The sequence below is a fragment of the Cuculus canorus genome, chromosome 13 (assembly GCF_017976375.1).
Source record: "Cuculus canorus isolate bCucCan1 chromosome 13, bCucCan1.pri, whole genome shotgun sequence".
In the NCBI taxonomy this organism is placed as follows: domain Eukaryota; kingdom Metazoa; phylum Chordata; class Aves; order Cuculiformes; family Cuculidae; genus Cuculus; species Cuculus canorus.
The window spans coordinates 10,116,710-10,138,200 of NC_071413.1; the positions used below are offsets into that span (position 1 = coordinate 10,116,710).

Consider the following 21,491-nt stretch of genomic DNA (forward strand, 5'->3'; position numbering starts at 1 on the left):
GATGGGTGACAGTCTTGCCAACTTTTAATATTATTTTCCTGCATTTATTTAGCTTTCAGAGAGAGAATGGGGTAGACCTTGAACACAGGCTGCTGCTGATCCAGGAGGAAACTGGTTTCTGAATCACCTGTCCCTTTCTGAAGGGATGGATTGGTGATTGTGTTATCATCCTCGTTAGATTTTCTAACAAATTACAGTCTTATACTAAAAAACCCCACAAGCTATAAAAAGAATAAGGTTGATAACCTCCTTGGTAACGCTGTCCTGTAAATGTTGCAGCTGGAAATGTGTAGTGATGGGGATCTACAGGGGAAGAAAAAAAATCAAGCCAAATATCTATTTTGCATACTCATATTTTAGTGTAGAAACTAACTTGCGGTAGGAGAGGAAAAAAGTTATAGTTGCTTGTCACAGAAAAGGTGTGTCCACACTCCCTATCACTTTACAGGAGAGTTCAGTTAGTACAGGACAAACACACTCCAATTTTGGATTTGTTTTTTTAAAGAACAGCGAGTTCTGCATTGGTGCTGCAGCAGGTGTGACCCTTGACTGTCTGGCTGCCACTCCTGGAATGGCTCCTGTGTCTCTGCACATCTGCTCACATAGAATTAATTACATATATAATTAAAAAAGTCCATCTTTTGTTGTTCTGATGACTAAAAGTATGTCCACTTCAGAAAAAAATATCAATTTAGAAGAAATTAGTGTTTCCCATTAGCTTTATTTTTTATTTTATGCTTTGTTTACCCAGAAATTTGTCCCAAGATTTTTACTACGGTCCATAACTAAACTGTTATATGTCATAAAGCTTTGTGTAATGTGTTACATGCCAGTTAAACCTGTTGTAGAGTAGCAACTGCCTTGAAAGGAGGAAAACTTTCTTTGGGGGTTTCCTCTTGGTGCATCTCCTGTTTCAGATAGGCAGTAGGGGCAGCCTGGCTTCCCTGGTTTTAGAGTAGAGTTTGTCTTCTGGAAAACACTCAAAGCAGAATAAAAAAATTTCCAGGGCAAAGGAGCACCACTGCCCTCAGATGTTCCCACCAGTCTTCTGTCCTCTTTGTTAAAAAAAAAAGAATAAAAAAATAAGGTCATGTATCTCCAGGAGGCCAGGAAAGCTTGTGCCTGCCTCCCACTTGTTGAAGATTTGCCTTTACATGGTGTCCTTTGTTCTAAAAGATGCTCCTTGCAAAGCCACCTCCTTCTTCTGGAAGTTCTCCATTGGCTCAATACCTGGAGGGTCCGGATGCAGTGGGACCACTTGCTGGTGGGGTCCTGGCTGGTCACACTGACTGGTGGTGTTGCCGTCCCTGGCTGTGCCAATTGGGCTTTAGACCTGTTTGTGGCTTTTGGAAGACACAGTTATCACCTTGGCATCTGACCTTCCTGCCAGAAGAGAGGATAGGTTTCACACCAGGATGGTGGCCAGTTTTTCAGTCTCCACTGTGGAGTTTGTGTGTCCTGGGCTGTTGAGATACAACGTAACAAGGAAAATGGGTGCAGGGCAGTTGAAAGCAAGATTTTAAACCACATTTGTGGTACTCATTTGTATGATCATACAAGTCTGGGAACACATTTTAGCCGCCTTGGGGGAAGAAAGACATTTTTACTTATAGCAGCTACTCTGTTTTTTCCTGTGAGCCACATTAGATTGCAGAAGGGTTATTACAGAAATGCATGTGTTTTTTTCAAAAAATTATAGATTGCTTTTTTTTCCCCTGTGTAAGGAATAATTGTTTTTTATAAGAATTGGTGAGCTGTTTGCCTAGAAAAAGAAAAAAAATATCAATTTACAGAGGAATGTGCTTTTGCATTTAATGTGGCTGTGAGACGGCGGCGATTTTTAACTAGAGCAACAAGAGTGCTGGCAAGATGCAGTCAGATGGGTTTCTGTTGAAAAGGGCACCACGCTTTGCTTTGAAGAGCTGAAACACTTGAGCAGGATGAAAGCATGCCTCTCCTAGCCTGGCACAAAACACTGGGGCCAGTCGTGTAAATGTACTTCTCTTAGCTTCTGCTCTTTCTTTTCTTTTAATGCACTTGCTTAGCGGGTGTGAGTATGGGCGGATTTGTGTCGCTGTGTATGTATCTGAGGGCTGAAGTGTTTGTCCAGATCTCCTGCGGCAAGAGTGGGCATCTTGGGCTCCCTGGAGCACCATAAAACCTGAAAAATCCTCCAACTCCTGCATATGTCACTGACCACGCTCCCACAAAACTTTAGCATGCTGTATTGGTAAAGAAATACCTTTTCCAGTAAAAGGGCTTTGAAACCATCATATGCATTGGAAGTCAGTTCTCTTTTGCTCTAGCTGCTTCTTGAGGTTGTTTTGAAGCTTGTTTCCTCTCATGGAACTGGTGTGTTGGAAGGACCTTTCTCAAAAACATTCCTTTTGCCTTTGTACTTCAGCTTACGTTGCAACTGTTAGCTGTGACGATAATTCCAAGTCCTAGGGCAGGGTAGGCAAGGAGAGGGGTTGCCTTCCTCTGCATCCATCTTTCATTTCATACAGCTGCAATCTGCAATGGCTCATTAAGAGTTTAGTTTTCACAATATCATGCATGTTGTCAGCTTATGAAATTTTCTCAGTTGGCTGGGCTTTCCCTTGGTTTGCGTTTGCAGTTTCTATGTCTAGAAGCACCTATTGAAACCATGAGATGGAGACACCATATGCTTCACTGTGGTGGCTTGTTTGTGCTGCAATACTTCTATTTATTTTGGTGTGTTGAGTAGTGGAGGAGACTAAGCTTCCAGGGAGGAAACCCTTAAGCCTTAAAGTCCCTAGAAACAAAGAAAAGAGGGAATGGATCTCTGTGGAGATGTGGAATGTATCTTTTCCCAGTAATTTCTTTCCCAGCCCCTGGTCCCTAATGCTGTTTTCCATACCAGTAGCACCTGCATGTTCAAAGCAGGATGAAGGGCCGCAGCTGAACATTTGGGTTAGGATTTTGGGTGAATGTCTGGGTTTGGGGACGTGGCACACAGCATATGGCACATTCACGTTATGGTTGGAGGAAGGCAGGAGCCATGTCTGTGGGAAAAGACGTGCAATAATGTTGTGATTTGATGTATTATATTTTCATTCCAGCTTCTATGGGGCCTATAAAATCCTGTTAATGATGAAATAGTATTTCTGCAGCATTAGGGATAGGGATAAAGGGACATCAGTAGGGTAGAAAAAGAATATTAAGCTGCCTCTGTGCAGAGTATACATTATTAACAGAAAGGATTTGAACTGCCAGTGATGGTTTTGACTCCTACAATTTCCTAAAACCAGACTGGGCAGTTTCCACTTTTATCTTTGGCTGATTTAATCCTTTGCTTTCTACCTGTGGCTCAAATGTATTGGTTTTCCGATATCTTAGTGGAGGGTAATTTTGAGTGCTCATTTGCTGAGGACCAAGGTTCAGTGAGTGAGAATGTATCTTAATTTTGCTGTGGAGAGAGCTATAATCTGCAAGAATCCAAACTCCTACCTACTGCAAGGGTGGATTATCCTTGACCTTGCTAGCTTTTCACTTGGGCTTGTAAATGGGCTACATGGCAGTGAGGATGCCGGGGGACTGATAACACCTTGTTACCACCTTGTGTTTCCACCAGTGAATGTGGTAGAAAAGTTGAGTTTCCTACAGGACCATGGGAGGGAGGAAGAATAACCGCTTACTGCAGCTCTGTGGGCTCTGAGAGGTGATCTCTGCAAACCCCGCCTGTTCTGAACACAACAGCTCTCCTCTGCCTCCCCTTGCTGGACATTATCACCATGGGACAGGAGTCTGCAAAGCTGTGTTTGAAGGTCAGCTGCTCCTGGCTACGTGCAGCCCTTGAGCAGGGTGCAAGCACCTGTGTTTTGTCCTTGCTGTGACATGTGTGGGAATTTATCATGAGTGAGTGGATGGGATAACCTCTTAAACTGCTTCAGCTGCAGCTGGATTTGCCAGACCTGGTCTGCCGGAGAGCTGAGGGTGCTTTTGGCTTCAGAAGAAATACGAAACTAGAACAGCAGTGCAAGACCAGAGACACACAGAGCCCTGACTGATGCCTGTAAAATTTCTAAAGTGAGGATTCAAGTGAGTGCTGTGAATGTGTTGCACTCCAGGGAGAATTATAGCATTTTCCTAGCTCTCATCCAAGCCACCAGACTTTGAAGTTTTGAAGAGCTGGCCCTGCCTGTACTTCCAGCTGCTGTCTCCTGCTGCAGGTTAGAATAAAAGCTAGTTTTATTTAATCAAAACTGAGCTCTGCAAAGAAAGGCTGTGAACGTGCACCTTGTTGCAAATAATTTCATGGCCCATCATTGACCTTGCTTTGGAGAGAGGTGGTTGGACCTGATATATTTGGAACAATCTGCTGTTGGAAGTTGGCTTGGATTTCTTCTGACCAGAGTTTGGGGCTTCCCTAGCAGTTGCCGTGTGCTCCTACCCTGGGATGAAATGAAGGAGGAGTTAAGCAGCATATGTGGTATAGGTAGGAAGTCAAGATTTTGATTTCAGATGATTAAAATCTCTTTTTAGCTGCAAAAACTGTTTTGAGGAGCTTCTCCTGGTACTGAGCTGGATGGCTAAAAAGATGCTTCCTAAGCCCGGAGTTTTTCTTGGTAGTCTCTACCTAATCCCTGAAATCCCTAAATCTGACAAGATTGCAATTGAAATTTTCAGGCTGTCAGACACTGGGGAACTGGGTTAGTTGTTCTGAACTGGAAGGTGTGCCTCAAGCCAGCAGCAATGCATCCGAGTTCCCCATTTACAGAATGAGTTTTGGAGCTGGCTCTTCTCCTCTCTTCATTCTCGACACCCTGCTGCTTCGCCCTCCTGTTGCCCTGAGTAGTGCTGAGAAACCAATCCCAGGCATGTTTCCCAATACCTTTGTTTTTGAAGTGAATGCTGCTATGGATTTTCCTGAAAAGTGAGCTTTTGCTAATACACCAGATTAGTGTTGATAGGTGACATGGGAGCCAAGTGGACAAGTTGAGGAGACGCAGAACGTTCTGGTGGTGCCTGTTCAGAGATACCTGCTGTGAATGCAGCGTACACCTAACTGCTGCTGTGGACATGTGCCCAGCTGCGTGTCTGTAGCTCATGATCTTCCATCAGCACAATAACACTCTACACATCAAATGCACCCAGCATTTCAGGCACTCTGAGTGATTCAACAGAGTTTGATTTCATGCCTAACAAAAGGTAGAATTGAGTTGTCTGAGAAGGAAAGTATTTGCGTGCTTCCTACCTTTGTCCATGTCTGAAGAATAATTGCTGAGGGATTCTTTCACAGTCTGATCATTTTGAGAATGGCGCAGACATAGGGAAGGTTTCTCATTATAGATGGGATGACGCAAAAGGCTTTGTGTGCTGTTATCAGATGGGAATGCCTGAGTTAGTTTCTTATTCCTTTTCACTTGAAGTCCTCCATTATTTTTCATTTGCTTTTAGCTTTACAAGCTTTGGGAATTCTTAGTGGCATTTTTAAGCTACCTTTTTGCTCAAGAGGCTGATTTTGAAATACCAGCTTGGCTTTTGGATGAGAATGTAAAATCATTTCATGGCATACTTGTCTTCCCAGACTCTTAGGAGTTCCTATACCTCCAGGGTTTGGCACAGGTGCCTGGCAATGATGGATCTGGCATGGGAGGTAGCTTTAGCTATTTCATGAAAGTGTTCCATGCTCTCTGAAAAATCCCCGTTTGGAAATATTCAGTAGCACTTGACCGCCTTGCTTTGGAAACCTCTCATGTGTACTGGACACGTGCAGGCACATGGAGCTCCCAAACAGTCATTGTGGGTAAGTCCCACGAATAAGTGTGATATCCATACTTAACAAACAGAGATGGGGAATTAACCACATCTGCAGACAAAGGAGAGACAGGATTTGAAATGTTCTTTGTCTTCTGGAAGCAGTGAGCCTTCTGCTTGCCTTGGCTTTGGGCAAGCAGCGTTGCCTCATGTATCCTCTCCACCAGCGTGTATCTTCTGGGGTGTTTAGCACTATGAAAAATGGTGCTTCTCCACCTCTGCGATTGTTTTGTCCTCATCCGCCCTTCATGCTGAGCAAAAGTTATTTGCCTAGAAGCTAAGAAAATAATGTTCTCTTGTCCTTCTGGGGACAGAAGCCAGCGGGCAGGTTCTGCTGCATGGCGCTTCTGAAGTCTACCACAGGCGAAGCAGAGAGTGCGTGGGCACCAGATCTTGTATTTCCCCAAACCTGTTGTGTTACAATTGGTGTTTCCTTACTGGTGGCTTGTCAACTGAGTAAAATGTACAGGAGTGTGGTTCTCTAGAAATTGTGGAAGATCCAGTGATCTTTGGGGGTTCACTGGCTGACCCAGGTGAGGGAAGTGGAATACGTTCATTGTATTTTTAGATCAAATTAAATTGGAAGGGCTGCAAAGTGCATTGAAGGAGGTTGTAGTGTGGTGGGTATTGTTCTCCTCACCCACGTGACAGATTGATAGGATGAGAGGGAATGGCCTCAACTTGCTCCAGGACAGGTTCAGATTGGATATCAGAAAAAATTTCTTCACTGAAAGGGTTCTCAGACACTGGAACGGCTGCTCAGGGAGATGGTTGAGTCACCATCCCTGCAGGTATTTAAAAGATGAGTAGATGAAGTGCTTAGGGATATGGTTCAGTTATGGACAGGTACAATTGGATTATATGATCTCAAAAGTCTTTTCCAACCTAGTGATTCTGTGAGTACCACATGGCCCGAACAAATTTGAGCAGTTCAGTCTCACTTGCAAATTTTTTACAAATAAGGGTAAATTAAAGCACAAAAATAGGTGAAGAACAGAAGATTAGGAGGTGTTGGCTGCTCAGGAAAGAATCTGTCTGTGAATCACAAGTTATTATATGAGACAGCAATATCACGCTTATAGAAGACGACAAATGTACTGAGGCGTATGAACAGAAAGCCAGGCTGCTAGTGCTGTAATCGTGCTGTATTTAGTGGCTGATGCAGCATGCCAAGTTGAAGCTCTGACACTTCTGGGCAGCAGACTTCAAAAGCACTGCGGGCCAAACGGAGAGACTTGACAGAAGATCAACAAAAACAGTTGCGAGTCAAAAACCACAGTCTCCGGAAGACTGGAACATTTTTGGCTGTTTAGCCTGAAGACGGTATTGTTGTAGCAATTTGCAAATATGCACAAGACTGCTTTGAAGAGGAAAAGGAATAATCTCTTTTCCAGATTATGGCAAACGAGAGCCTTAAATTGCACTTAGAAAGAGTCACATTAGACCTTTTACAACAGTTTAGTAGTGTCTCCTGCTCCTAAAAATAAACGTACCAGGAGGATTGCCAAAGCTGTCTTGAAGAACGAGTTAGGCAGTGCTCTGTCAGGAGTAATGCATGTGTGGTGGATCTTTGGGGGACTGTGGGATGGATTGGGTGATCCCTCGATGTCCATTGCAGCCCTGATTTCCCAAGGAAGCAAAGCTTACGGAACTGTGCTGTCTGTCTTGCTGCCCCCCACAATCTACTGTTCAGTTCCTAAGGTCAGTTTCTGCCCAGTTTGAGCAGTGAGAAGAAATTAAAGGCCTATGAAGTTTCTGTGAATTTTATAGAAGTCAGTGGCTCAGTAGGAGAGAGAACTGAATTCTTATCCTTGCTGCAGGAAAGATAATTAAATATCAGTCCAAATTTATCTGGAGAGCTGGTCAGCACATGTTTCTTTCTGAACCAATTGTGGCACTCTTGTCCCCAGTAAACCCATGGGATGGAGCCTGGCAGCAGTACACGGGGGAGGGAGGGATGCTGGATCTGGCCAGGGACAGAGAGGAGCAGAGAATGTGACACAAACACCAGAATCATAGAAGTCTCGATTACAGGACACCTTTGGAGGTTTCTAATTCCATCTTGAGGTGGAACTGTTGCCATTACTAGGTCAGATTTGCTGTGACTTTGTCTTCCAGAGTTGTGAAAGTCTTCAGGGACAGAGGTCCTGCACCTCCCTGATGACCTCTTCCAGACCTGCACCACCCTTCCAATGATTTATTTGTAAATAAATTCCTGATATGAAGGTGCAGCTTCTCCCTGGTGCCCCTTGTATTGTTTGGACCTGCTGTGTGACTCTAATCCTCGTAACTACTTTTGAGTATTGTCATTTGCAAATAGATTTCTCTTTGCCTGACTGAGCAAGTCCAGCTTCCTCCACACCTCCTTGTAGACCATGTGCCACAGACCCCTGGCCATCTTGGCAGCCCTTAGCTAGATCTTCTCCACGTCTTTCTTGAACTGGAGGATGGCCAGGCTTGACAGCAGTTGGCATGATTCCATACAGCAAACTGGAAACTCTGAATTTCCTTTTTGGAGGAAAAAAACCCAAACAACAATGTAGGAATCAACAAAGTAGGATGTAACAGGGGAAAAAAAGAAGTCACGTTGGAATAAGATAATAGCTGCAGAATTGGGTATGTGTGAGTTAGGGTTATTTGAGTTATCCTTACTACTTTATTTTTTATTTCTTGTGTGTATGCAGTTCAGTGCATTTTCGGTGACAGACTTCGTTGTTCAGCAGGATCTTCTTTTCCTTCGCTGAATAGTTTGGATGCTGGAAGTGACTGGGAAGGTATTAAGGAGAAATGTGGCAGAGTCGATCCAGAACAGTCGTCTTGCTCTGGATTCTAACAAAAACTTTGCAGATAGTGGCAGGAAAGGGAACTGCAAACCAGTCACTTGCAGCTGAGCTGTGTTTGACCAGGCGAACCCCCTTTTAGTGTCTCTTCAAGTTTAGTGCACTTCAAAATCTCCAAAGCGACTATAGCTTATATCCAGCTTGCCTATGCAAAACAGTGCTTTCTAGGAGAGAAACAGGAATGTCATTAGGTTGGGCTGTACCAGCCTACCTTGGGGAACACTGAGGTACCTTAGCCTGGGCTTTTAGGAAATGCTGAGATGGAAGAAGCATCCTTCACCCCCTCTGACCCAGGCCTGGATTAGGTTCTGATTAAAATGGAAAGAGTGGCTATAAGGAAGAAAGGAAAATCGAACTAGTGCTCTTCTGCTAGAAGTGGGCAATGCTTATGTTTTCATACAGCTCTTCATCTGTGCGCTGTGCTTGGTATATTGGCTTGAGGAGGTTAAAAGCGTCTCCGTGCTGTCCTGGGCAGCAGAGGAGAGCTGGTGCCAGCTTGGGAGCAGGGCACGGTTGGACTAGCAGCTAAGACTCTCTGAGGATTTATTCCCCCTTGTTCATTCTCTTGTAAGCACCCAGGGCTTGTGCATCAACAGCTTGAAGCCTGAAGGAGGGGGGGGATGTATGTGGAAGGTTGTAAGCTTATCTGTTCATCCCCCTCCACTGCAGTAATCGGCATGATAAAAGATGTTTTTCCTCCCTGGGGAAGATTGTTCCCCCCTGTTGTGGACCCCCATTTCTTAGTTAAACTATTCCACTGAATTGGTGCGTAGAAAGGCATATTAGCTTCAGTTACAGTTCTCAGCCAATACATCTCTTAAGATAATAATTCAGAATGAGAGAACATAATTCAGATCAAATCTGAATTATCCTTTTCAGAATGAAAACACCAAAGATGTTGGGATTCTCAGCTCTGTCTGATTGGGAGAGGTATTTCCCAGTGTAGTTACTGCAAATACTTACTGTGAGTTGGTGCTATAGGAAGACCTTTGGGAATTCCTAATTGTTCCCCTATTTGCCTTTTTGATGGCAGCCCCCATTTTACCAGTTATTTCCCTAGGTATTACAGTTAGAAGAGCCATGCTTGGCTATGGAGAAAAGCTTTGTGTTTATTGTTTTTGTAGCTACTGTAATTTTACCATATAATTCTAGCTGAACACTCAATGCTTGTACAGGGGAAATCAGCTGGCTATTTCCATTCGAAAAGCTGGGTTATAGAAGTTCACAGCACCAGATGTCTGCACGTACTTATAGTGCTGTGGATTATTAAGGGGTGGTTGTGTTTTCCTCTTTCATCCTTCCTTTATTCCTCCTCCCTATATCAACAAATTAATGCTGAATGCTTGGGGTTCTGTCCTGTGCAGACTTTAGCACATTACATCTTTTCATTGGAAACTTTTTGTTCCAGCCCTTTGGAACTGGTTGGGTTTGATCACCTCTCTGCCACTGCTTGTGGGCTGCATGGTGCCCAGGGCTGTTCACGCTGGTTGCTCCTGGAGTCCCAGTGCAGCCCTAGGCTGGAGCAACCCCTGGTGTCTCATAGCTGCTGTCCGCAACCTGCTCCTTTGGAGCTGACATTTGGCATTTTCTGAAGTCATGCGGGAACCTCCTAAATTAGACAAAACAGCTATATTAATGTGAATGCTCCAAAAACATCCAGCCTCTGGCCAGCAGCCTGTGGTGTCATCTGAGTCACATCCTTGCCCAATACAACATCAACGTCTGTTTGTCAATGCTTCTACAGCAATGCAAATTTTACTGTTTGGGTGCCTCACAAAACTGACACCACTCTTGTGTAAAAGGTCATAGAATCATGGAATGGTTTGAGTTGGAAGAGACCTTAGAGCTCATACAGTTCCACCCCTTGCCATGGGCAGGGATGCCTTCCACTGGATCCAGTTACTCAAAGCCCTAGCTGACCTGGCCTTGAAAGCTTTCAAGGATGGGGTAGCCCACAACTTCTCCGGGCAACTGTGCCAGTGCCTCCCCACCCTCACAGGAAAGCATTTCTTCTTAATGTCTAATCTAAATCTCCCCTCTTTCAGCTTAACACCGTTCCCCCTTTTGCTATCCCTGCCCTCCCTGATAAAGAGCCCATCCCCAGCTTTCCTGTATCCCCCTTTCAGTACTAGGAGCTGCTGTAAGGTCCCCCCGGAGCCTTCTCTTCTCTAGGCAGAACAACGCCAACTCTTTCAGCCTGTCCTCGTATGGGAGGTGCTCCAGCCCTCTGATGGCCTTTGAGGCTTCCTTTGGGCTCACTTTAACTGATCCACATCTAGCAGATGCAGTGCAAAGAAAGACCTTCAATTCATTTATTTTTAGTAGCTAACAGAATGTCACTTGTCAACCACAACAGACACACAAATTTTAAAATGCAGCTATTCTGAAAAATGGTCTATGTAGAGATGTGCTCTGCCTCCAGCGCTGTACACAGGTGTTAGACTGAATGATTTTTGTGAAAAAATGCCTTTGCTGTTCATATTCGTGATACTTGGGTGCCATCTGTGTCCAGACAGACTTTCTTGTTAATGGATCTTAATGGTTCAGATGTCTTTTATGGGACTGCAGACAGCAGCGGTCAGTGAGCATAGAGCAAGGATGGATATCTGGGATGTGCACAGTTCTGAGCAGTGGTGTAGTGATGTGTGGCCATAGGGTGGCAAGCAGCTGGTCCCAGCCGTACGTCCCACCTAGGTTCTGCAAGGCAAGAAAGGCTTGTCCTGATGTATATAATTATCACCCTGAACAAAATCCTTTGTATTAAAAATTCTGCCTGCTCAGGGCAAGGGTGCTTTTTACAGCTTCTTGAAGACTGGAGTCTATGTAGCCTGTACTTGAAGGGGTACTGGTGTGTACTGGGTGGAGGATGTACTACCCAAAGCTGGAGACTTCCAAAACCGGTCTAAACAAAAATACTTGGAGGGGGAAAAACTAACTTAGAAACAAAGAACTAGTGTTCCACAGGCAAATGGATCAGAAATGTATTTGCCATGTATTTTAGGCTGAAAACAAGTAAGAAGACAGCACAAAACAGATGTCTTGTTAGCCTGCTTGCCGTGCAGGTTTTGATGACGGCTTGACAGCAGCGTATGCTCCCATCACAGGCAGAGCAAAATTCAGGGATTCTGCTCTAATGTCTAAAATCAGCCCTGAAAGCTGCTCTGCTCACAGAGCGCTGGCTCCCACCCCCACCGAGGTTTTGTTTAGATGAGAAGGCTCATGTTGTTAACACGGGTCAGCCTTTTATTGCAGCTGCACGTGTGGGGAGCTCTCTGCCAGCACACACCGAGTTTGTGCTCGCTTTGGCTGTAAGTGGAAGAGGTGGGTTGGTTGTTCAAACTGGAGAACAGCACATTGTTTGTTCCCAGCGTGCCGCTGCGGATGGTGCCTCAATAGCTTTTATGCTGATGTGAATAACAAGCGGGGATGGTGATGGGATTTAATCACAGAGGGCCTAGCACTGCATGCAGTCGCCCAGCGTACGTGACACTCAGAGGACGATCCCTTGCTTTACCTCCTCCTCCTCCAGACTTGGAGCTGGAGTCTGAATAACACGTAGCAAACTTGAGAGCTCTTTGAGGCGTTGTAAACGAGGCTATTTTCCCCCAAGTTTATTACCTAGCAGGGCTGAAGTTGCAGACCAGTGATGCGCCCCGTGTTTTATGCAGCTTAGAAGTTCAGGAGATGCCTTTGTAGGAAATGCTGGCACATCTCGGAAGCAGCAGCTGTCGTTCCTATGGGGCCAGAGCTACAAATCTCCACCACGGGAGTTGTTCCTGTTGTCATTACGGCTATAAGACAGACTGTGGCATGGGTTGTTTCATACTTGGTTGAAGTGCTGCTAATTCTTGCCTCTGTGCCAGTTGCTCACTTGGGCTGATGTAGACGCTTCTGCCGCCATCTGGCAAATCACACCAAGGAACGATGTCTGGAAACCCCAGCAGGAATATTAGCAGAAGCTCCCTGATTTAGCTCACTTTGGTTGCACAAATCAAAATGTCTGTGCTGGCACAATTGAGAGTGCAGCATCAAAATGGGAATGAAGAACAGAAACGACATGATTATCTTCTGTGGCGTGGAGCATTGCTCTTAACAGCAATACCTCTGATCGAGTGGACATGTCCAACCCAGTCTGTTTGTTGGGACAGGCGCATTCCAAATAAATCTTTTTTGTCTTGTAAAACTTGAAATTAGCCACCTAATGGTTTTCAGTAGGTGAACTGTGCTGCTGTAGCTTCCTGTGTTAAACTAATTTGTATTGCGTTTGTCTTATGAGAAATGAGGTCTGTGTAACTGATGCTACTCTGGCTGCCCTGGACAGGCCTTGATTGCAGTGGTTGGAAAAGCTGGTCACCTGTAGAAGGTCTCTACTTGCATTCAGCAGGGCCGCTGAGGTTCTGCTTGGAATAGGGCTGCGCGACCTTTTTTTAAGGTATGTTGAAAGACACCAGAACTACTGTAGTGCCTGTCCCTTCTGGAGGAATGCAGTCTAACAGAGGGAATGGCAACAAAGTTCTGCTCAAACTGCAGTACATTTGAAATCAGTTCATAGAGGAACTGAGGTGCAAGGTGAAAAGTGATTGTGCCTTCTCTTCATTTTTGTGGCATTTTTTGTGCCACAAAAGGGCAGAGTTCGTTTTTGCAGCTGTGAGATTAAAGGCAAAGCTATCTCATAGGGTTTAGCTGATGCAAATTTCATGGCCACTGGATGGGAGCATTTTCCTCCCAAGCCATTCTCTGTTTCCTCTGAAAGAAAGCAGATAGGCAAAATCTCCCTTAGATTGCTTCAGTCCTGTTGCGTGAGTGCACCTCATGTCCTGAATTCAGGTCCTTCTTGGTGTTCCCCAAACATACCAGCATCAACCTTCCGCAGCTCTTACACAAACTCCTTCTGCTGCCTTGAAATATTAATCAGGAGGGTTCCTCAGGTTTTGCTAAGTTAAAACTTCTATTTTGCCAACTGATGCAAGGTTTCTGGACAGTGGATACATTTCTCCTGGGACTGTGGTTGAAAATTGCTAAATTCAATCTATATGGTGCTTCAGTAGAATGCAGCTTTACCTATTATTTTAAAAAAAGGTTTCTGTGAAGTAAAACCAAAGGTGTGTGTCGTGCAGCAAATGAAACCTCCAGCTGCATAAACAGATCGATAAACTGATCTGTGTTTGCTGACCAGAAGGAAAGTCTAATTGCAAGTACTCCATATTCAACATTTGTGGTGAAACTAGAGTAATTGGAATAATGAGAAATCCAATTTGCTTTTGTTTGGAGTTTATTTTTCTTTAGGTTTCATTAAACTGGACTGGTGCAATGCCCAGACCTCTCAAGGCTTAGGTTGGTGATGTATTCACAGTTTCTAGGTCTTCAGACTGCTATATTCTTCATTAATTTCTCCAAATTCTACTTTCTCACATTTGTCATCTTTCAATATGAGTTGAAATGGTTGAAGTAATGTTGCTGGTGTTTAGTGGCTCATTTCACTGGCCAGAATCTCCTGCTCAGTGGTAAGCAGCCATCGGTTGACTGAAGTTGGAATGCATCTGAATGGCAAAATAGCTCCCAGGTTACGGCGAGTTCCAGATCTGCGTGGTTACTAACATCTGCCAGAGGAAATAATGCTCTCCTGCATGTCCTGAGCACGGATTTCCAAGAAAAGTATTGTTGTGTTGGTCCTCAAGTGTTTTTCATTTCAGTGCATCTCTTGCATCTCTTGGGATTGAGGTTAAAAAGAGAGAATGGAGACCCTAGCATGGTTATACCTCTGTGAGGGACAGCATTCAAAAAGATAAAAGATTTTAGGTAGAAGTACCCAGGTAGAAACACCCCAGGAAAAACAGTAAGATTGGAATAATTTGAATGTGTTTTCTGCCTTTGATTGGGACAAAAGCTGTTTCAGGATATCTAAGTGATCTCAATTGCTGGTAACAGTAATGAAAGTGGTAGTAAAGAGTTTCTAAAAAGTTATCGTGGCAAGGGAAGTAGAATTGTCAGCAGCATATAATATCACTTTGAGTTAAAGTCAGTAAATTGGATAGACATCTCATTAGCATTATTTGGAGAGATGAAAATGAGTCTCCTATGAAGGAAACAGAAGGAGGTGAGATCTGTGTCTGCTAGGAGGAGGACAAGGAAAAAAAGTGATTGGAGCTTAATGGGGTGTGATGAATTTGTGGTTTTAACTGTATGAATATCTGATAATTTAAGAGTCTTAAAAACAAGCTACAGAAAATAGTATTTTAAAAGTTGAAGGCAGGCTTGGTAAAAGTGGGGGCAAACCCTTTTGTTGCTGAGTTCCGTTAGGATCTGTCCATGCGTGAAAGAGCGAGCCCACAGGTTGTCTGTAGCTGGGAGTATGAAAGGTAGGTGCTGTGTTGACCTGCTATTTGACACACGGTACCACCTGGGTGTTATCTGAGATGATGCCAATAAAGACTAAACCTGCAAGTTCATTCCCTTTGCTGCTATTTAACAAAGGAAGCACCTTATCCAAAAGTCTGAGAGGAAATCTACAGGCCTGAAATGTGATTTCTATCACTGTGGCAGAGGCAGCTGTGGCTCTCTGGTTCTGTTGTTATAAACAGGGTAAAGGCTGAGCTCTTTGAAGGGTCCACGGTTCTGCAAAACAGACCCGTGTGTTTGATCGCAGTTGTAACCTTTATTGTGGTTTTTGCTACATTCAAGAAAGTTTTTTGCTATTTGTTTATTCTCTTTAAATATGCACACTTTAATGTGTCTCTGATCCCAGACCATCCCTGTTCTAGTCTAAAAAGTGCCTGGTTTTTTGGTACCATTCATTGTTAAGATGCATTCCATTACCTAAAAAAAGAGATTTAGGGCGGGTCATGACAAACTAATTATATTTGAAAACAGAAGATAGAAAAGCTTGAATTGTAAGAAATTTTTTCGTTAACTGATTTTGTTCTTGAGACGTGGAGATTAGTGGATTTTGGACATGGTTTCAAAGCATGATCAGTGGTGTCTGATCCACAGGATAGCACTGTGTTTCCTTCCTGAGCATTCTGGCTCTAAGTATTAGTATTTCCATTTCTATCCCGAATACGTTCAGGAACGTTCATAGGTTTTTATTCATGTAACAGTATTTTCTTTAAATCAAGTAGTTCATATCGTTTTCACTGTCTTCTCTTTCATAGTTATTGACACTGATCATGTATCCCACTTTGGCTAAGCTGAGTAAGCCAGACTGTTATAGTCATCACTTGTAAAGTAAGACTTTCTGTGCCCTGATCATCTTAGCAGCCTGTTCCTTAGTGAGGGCTTGAGTTCTTCTTTCCTGGCTGTGCCACTGGCCGGGAGCAGGGCTGTAGCTCTAGGAGCATCCTGCCTTTCATTATAAAATCCTCTCGTGGATTAGCTCTCTTGCTGGTCCCTTTGGGTCTTTTGAAAGAGAAAATTGCTTTCTGCAGCAATAAATTGCAGACTTAAAAAAAAAATCAGGACATACCTTTTTTAGACCTTTTGCACAAGAAAAGGCATTATACCTGACTGTACGGTTGGTGGACCCTGAATTTTTCAATAGCTGGGTTCTTTTCTTCCTCACCAAATGAAAAAAGGAATGAAAGACAGTATAGCAGCACATTTTCTGTAACTACACATGCTGTTTCCACTCAGTTGCATACATGTGTTTATGCATGTCTTTAATTATCATATCAAAATCTTCACTGCGTGGCGTGAATCTGCTCACGTTTTCTTTTAATGCCACTTGGGATGTGGCCTCCAGATACTTGATAAATTCAATATTTGTGGTTTCAGGAGGGCAAGAACCACACAACCCAGTGATTGCAGAAACCTGCTCTTGCTGGGTCATTTTATGTGGGTTTTTGTGCTGGCCACACTGCCTCCTCTACTTCTCTTGCGTGAGCAAGCATGTGACTGTGTGATGGCCAGCGAAGATTGAGCCAGACGAGGGCTGAGGGGCCTGGGTGGTGGGGATGTCCACCTGTGTGCGTGTCTAACCATAGGAGGATCTGGCAGCCAGGGAGACCAGGGAGGTCCCAGCCATCTGCTGGCTGAGTCTAGTGGTGGACTGAGACCATGTGTGTGTGTGTGTGTTACGCTTGTGTAGGTGTCTGTGGCCACCTGGGAAGGCTGGAATCCAGTGTCTGAGTCCAGCTGCTGGAGGGATCCATGCTGTCCCAATGTGCCTGTAGGCATTCCCACTAATTCAGCCTCTCCCCTAGGAGTGTCTTGGAATAATCGTGTCTCCTTCTTCTTGAGCAGACACTGTTAGTTACAACTTGGAACATTTGAGGATGAAAGGGAGAATGGAAGAAGCAGCATGCCCTGAAGTGCCTTTTGGAGATGGGAGGAATTAATTAATCAGTGAAGTTATGCCAGGGTGTTTCATTCTAATAATCTCTTTTGTATTTCAGCCCTGGCCCAGTGTGTCCAACCTGGCCAAGGATTTCATTGATCGTCTGCTCACGGTGGACCCCAGCGACAGGATGACAGCCCTTCAGGCCCTGAAGCACCCGTGGGTGGTCAGCATGGCAGCCTCTTCCTCCATGAAGAATTTGCATCGTTCCATCTCGCAAAACCTTCTCAAGAGGGCATCTTCCCGCTGCCAGAGCACCAAATCTGCACAGTCCACCCGCTCCAGCCGCTCCACCAAATCCAACAAGTCACGGCGGGTTCGGGAACGGGAGCTGCGTGAGCTCAACCTGCGCTACCAGCAGCAGTACACTGGCTGAACACTGGGCTGGGACAGGCCAGGCATCTTTCCAGATGTCTTCTCTGTGGTGGAGGCGTGCAGCACCCTTTGCCGCCCACTCACTCAGTGAAGAGCATCCAGGTTCCTCCCTCCCTCCAGGTGTCCCCCCCATCCATGAGGAGGTGTCCTCCCATGCGGAGGAATGGGAACCTTGTGGTGGCCATCCCGCCCTGCGAGCTGTGCCACGGAGTCTCACACAGGAAATGGGGAAGCCCTTGTAGGCTCAGAGCAAGCTTAGAGCCTCAAATGATTCACAAATTAAGGAGCCATGTGGGGAGAAGAGCTCTTTCTGTAGCCCAGGAGCTTGGTTGTTCATAGTTATTTATTAATTCCAGAGCGTTAAGTTTCTTTCACACATGAAAAAAAAGAAATCACTTTGTGTGTACGTGCACGTCTGTGTGCACACACGTGTGGGGGTATATATGTATTTAAAAATTATATATACACAAATTTGGAGCTGGTTTAATCAGGCTCTATGGTGCCTTCACGGTGAAGCTGGTATGAGTCACATGCAGTTAGAAGTAGGATAGCTGTGACTCACCAGTGTGCTGCCCACCAGCTCTTCATTGAAGAGACACCAGACAACAGTTTTCCATGACGGATGGGAAGCTGCGAGGTTTTCCCCAAGGGCTGCTGTCCACCTGGTGACGTCAAGGCTTTACTCAAGCTGTGCGAGAGCTGCCATGCAAATTGCCAGCCAGGCTGAAGTGCTGCAAGCTCAGAGCTGGAGTCCGGTTCCTTTGGTCAAAACCAAGTGGGTACTGCAGCTGGAGGGGTGGGAAGAGAAACTTCATGGGACGCAGAGAGGCATCTTTGGCAAGGTGGTGTTTTGGGGTGTTCCTTGCTATTTCCCTTGAATTATCCCTCTGCTATTTGCAGTGGGACCAGTGCCTACATTGTGAGGTTTTTTTTTTCTTGCTGAGATGCGTCCCTGTCACATCTGTGACTTGTTACATGTCTTGCACACTTGAGACTAGCATTACTGACGGTGTCATTTCACCGAAAATTCAATGGTTCCACATGTTGCTCCTTGTCTGTAGATTTTATGGTACTCCCCTACTTTGCTTAGCTCTTCTGCCCCAGTCTTGCTGTCCCTGTGCTGGGACAGTGAAGTGATGGTGGGAGCTGTTGAGATGGCCACAAATGGTTCTGTACCATCAGGGCAGGAGCCTGAGTAGTGGAATTACAATCCTGGAGTGTCAGCGGTGAAAATGCCCTGGAGACATTGCAGAAGAATCTTATATAACAGTTGAATGTGACTTAAATTCAACAGGAAAAGGTTGCCTTTCAGTTTTGCTTGTGCTGGATGGGCAATGCGAGGGCCTCTTGAGGGAGATGGGTGCTGTAGAGCTGAGCTTTGTGCAAGCCTACTGAGATATCTGCCCAACTAGTCAGAGCAGCAGAGTGGGGCTGTTGGCACAGTCTCAGGGTGCATTTGGCTTCTTGAGCTAGAAGAGACAAGCTCTACAGTGAAGGAGAATGCTGGATTTCAAAGCTTTTCATACAAAGGCAAACGATTTGCCTCATGCTTTATGTTTGGGAAGTGCTTTCTGAGCTCTTGGTGGAGGTGCAAGCTGAAGGGGCTGGCAAGCATGACCTTTCCACCCAGGATTGATGTCCATGCCACTGTGTCTTAGCATCAGCAAGGTCTTAAGTGGCTGTCGCGTCTCCAGGGAGCTCTAACTGTACTGGCCACAGCCCCTCGTGGTCAGCAAACAGCAAAGCAAAGCAGCTTCAGTGGGAGAAGACCAAGTTTTGTGTGCTAAAGGGAAAAAAAGGGAATTTCTGGGAATGTACTTCCTGCCCCAAAGCTGGGCTAGGCCATAACCACTGTGAGAATAGCCTGGTGTGCCCAATGTGCAGCCGGGAATGCAGCAGAGGAAACCTGAGGACAGCCAGTATGCGTACCAGAGCTGAATCCGAAATCCTTTGCGTGATTTTGCAAACTCTGCATCCTTTGCAGGCTGCCCTTTCTCTGCGTGGCCATCCTACTGGAATTACCAAAAATTGATGTTTTCAGCTCTGTGCACTGAAAAAAAAAAGTTTTTCCATCTTCTTTTACCTTCTAACATCATTTTCTCTGGTTTGTTACCATGAACTATAGACTTTTTTTGACGAAACAGGCAGCTTGTCACATTTGGCTTCATAAATATTTCAGTGTCCCCTGCAAGCAGCTCTTCAAAACTAGCAACCACCCCAAGATAAGTCTCAGCTGGAAAGTTGTTCCTCTCCTGTAGGTTGAGAGATGGCAAGGTGCTCTCTCATAGGGCTTCTGGTTTTGAGCCTTTACTTCTAAAAGTCTTTTGCACGTTTGAAGTATCACACCCAGGCACTGTGATCTCTTTTTCTCTCCTGGGTGCTTTCATGGCCCACTCCAGATTATCTTATATGTTTATCCTTAAAATAGGTATTTTGCCTATGCAAGGTCAGACTGATGAACTGAGCCAAGACCCCTGGAACTGAGACCCCTTCCTTGAACCACTAGACCATCAAAATGCGCAGGCGTTGTGCAGATGTCTGCCCACTCTGATCCTTCATGCTTTCCCTCCTAGAGGATACATTAAGGTGGAGAGGAGGTCGGGGCACTGAACTCTGGTCTGACCAGGCTTGTTTCTTCACAAAGTGGAACAAGAATCTTCTCATCTGTGACAACTTTTGCTTTGTTGCTCTTTTTAGCAATTGATTTTTCTTCAGGAAAAGTTCAAAGCAATGTTATTCATGGTGGGTTTGGGGTGGAATATATTTTGGGAAGTGAGATGTTGCTATAAAGGTTCCTGACGGTGTCAGTTTTCTGTGATGATGTTCTGTGACTGGGAATTGACAGTCATGTGTGTGAAGGGAGAATCCTTCACACACATGAGCAATACTGGGTAGCTGCACCCTGCCTCTCTGGTATGGGGATATTTGTGCCTTCATGCATCCTGCTGCTACAGAATTGCACCAAAGAGGACCAGGGCCATCCTAAAAAAGGCTTTGGCTTTTCTAGAAAAAGAACTCTAATTCTCTTTACAGATGGAATGTTTTGTTATTTGCATGGAAAAATCATTGTAAACGCAGGGAGAATCAATATGGGGCTTTCCTTCCATCATTTGATTATAGCACTCTTGGCTCAATCCCTCATCTCTTCCTAAATTCAGTATTTGCAGGAGCTCTTATCCCAGACAGTAACATGTGAGCAGAGGGAAGACTAGCAGAGCTCTGTCCTTTGGAGTCCTCAGTGATCTTTCTATTTTCATTCTGGAATACTGTGATAGTCCAAATGCAACATTGCAAGGTCCAGTTTAAGAACAGTTCCTCAGGTGCTTTTATCCTTGCAGTTGTGGCTCATTTTCAGCTGGGTCTGGAGCAAGGGGACAGGCAAAGTGCTGAAATTTTGAGCCGTAGTTCAGGTGCCTTCGGTCTGTCCTCTGAGAAGGACCGAATTACCTTAATCACCTGTCTTCCATGGGAAGCATCACAGTGCTCAGTTTATCTTAAGTCTCAGGAGTTTACGCTTTTCAGGAGTGCCTTGTTTGGGGGTTTTAGAAGCCAAAATCTCCAAAATGTGTTTTTCTGCTCTCCCATTTAATTTTTAAAATCTCCTTCTTTGGCTCTTAATGGTGGCTCTTAATTCAGCTTGCAGGGTTTTTTGGAAGACTTCTGCTACTGAATTAGCCGTGAGAATGCAAGTACAAATGTACATCCAGACCATTGCTGAGTTGCAGTCTTTATATTACCTGGGGTGCAAATCTCAGAGTGCTTTTGTTTCCCATACTTTTGTTCGTGCAATGAAAATGAAGTTGTAATGACACCTAGTGGTGTATTGTAGTGTGTTGTCCATGTACAGCCGTCTTGTAGTTACATTACTGCTGTTTCTGGATGCGATGCTCTTACAAAGAGGAACCTGGGTTTACTGTGCTGAGTGAGGGTCTTGGAGCACACCTGCAGTCCTAGGTATTCAGCAGCCTTATCAGTGTGGCACCTTTTTCTCCTGTACTGACCCTGAAGAGCAGCATTTTAGAGCATGCAGGGATGAGCGTTAGTCCACATGTGCCCACAGGGAGGGATGCTGAGTGGTGGGGAAAAGATGTGGAATCGGCGTCCTTGTGTCTCCAGGAGATGGTCACCAGCACCCTGCCTTGGGGGGTCACCTTAGGGGACAC

At 44.9% G+C, this 21,491-nt stretch overlaps 1 protein-coding gene across 1 annotated transcript in view; it reads left to right on the forward strand.

Moving 5' to 3' along the window:
- The window catches only part of PSKH1 (protein serine kinase H1), a 30,908-nt gene extending 10,741 nt beyond the window's left edge, over positions 1-20,167 (forward strand). Inside the window, exon 4 of the mRNA XM_054078977.1 lies at positions 17,012-20,167. Coding sequence (XP_053934952.1) covers positions 17,012-17,329 — 318 coding nt within the window. The 3' untranslated portion in view covers positions 17,330-20,167. The remainder of the gene's footprint in view (positions 1-17,011) is intronic.
- The last annotated feature ends 1,324 nt before the right edge of the window (positions 20,168-21,491 follow it).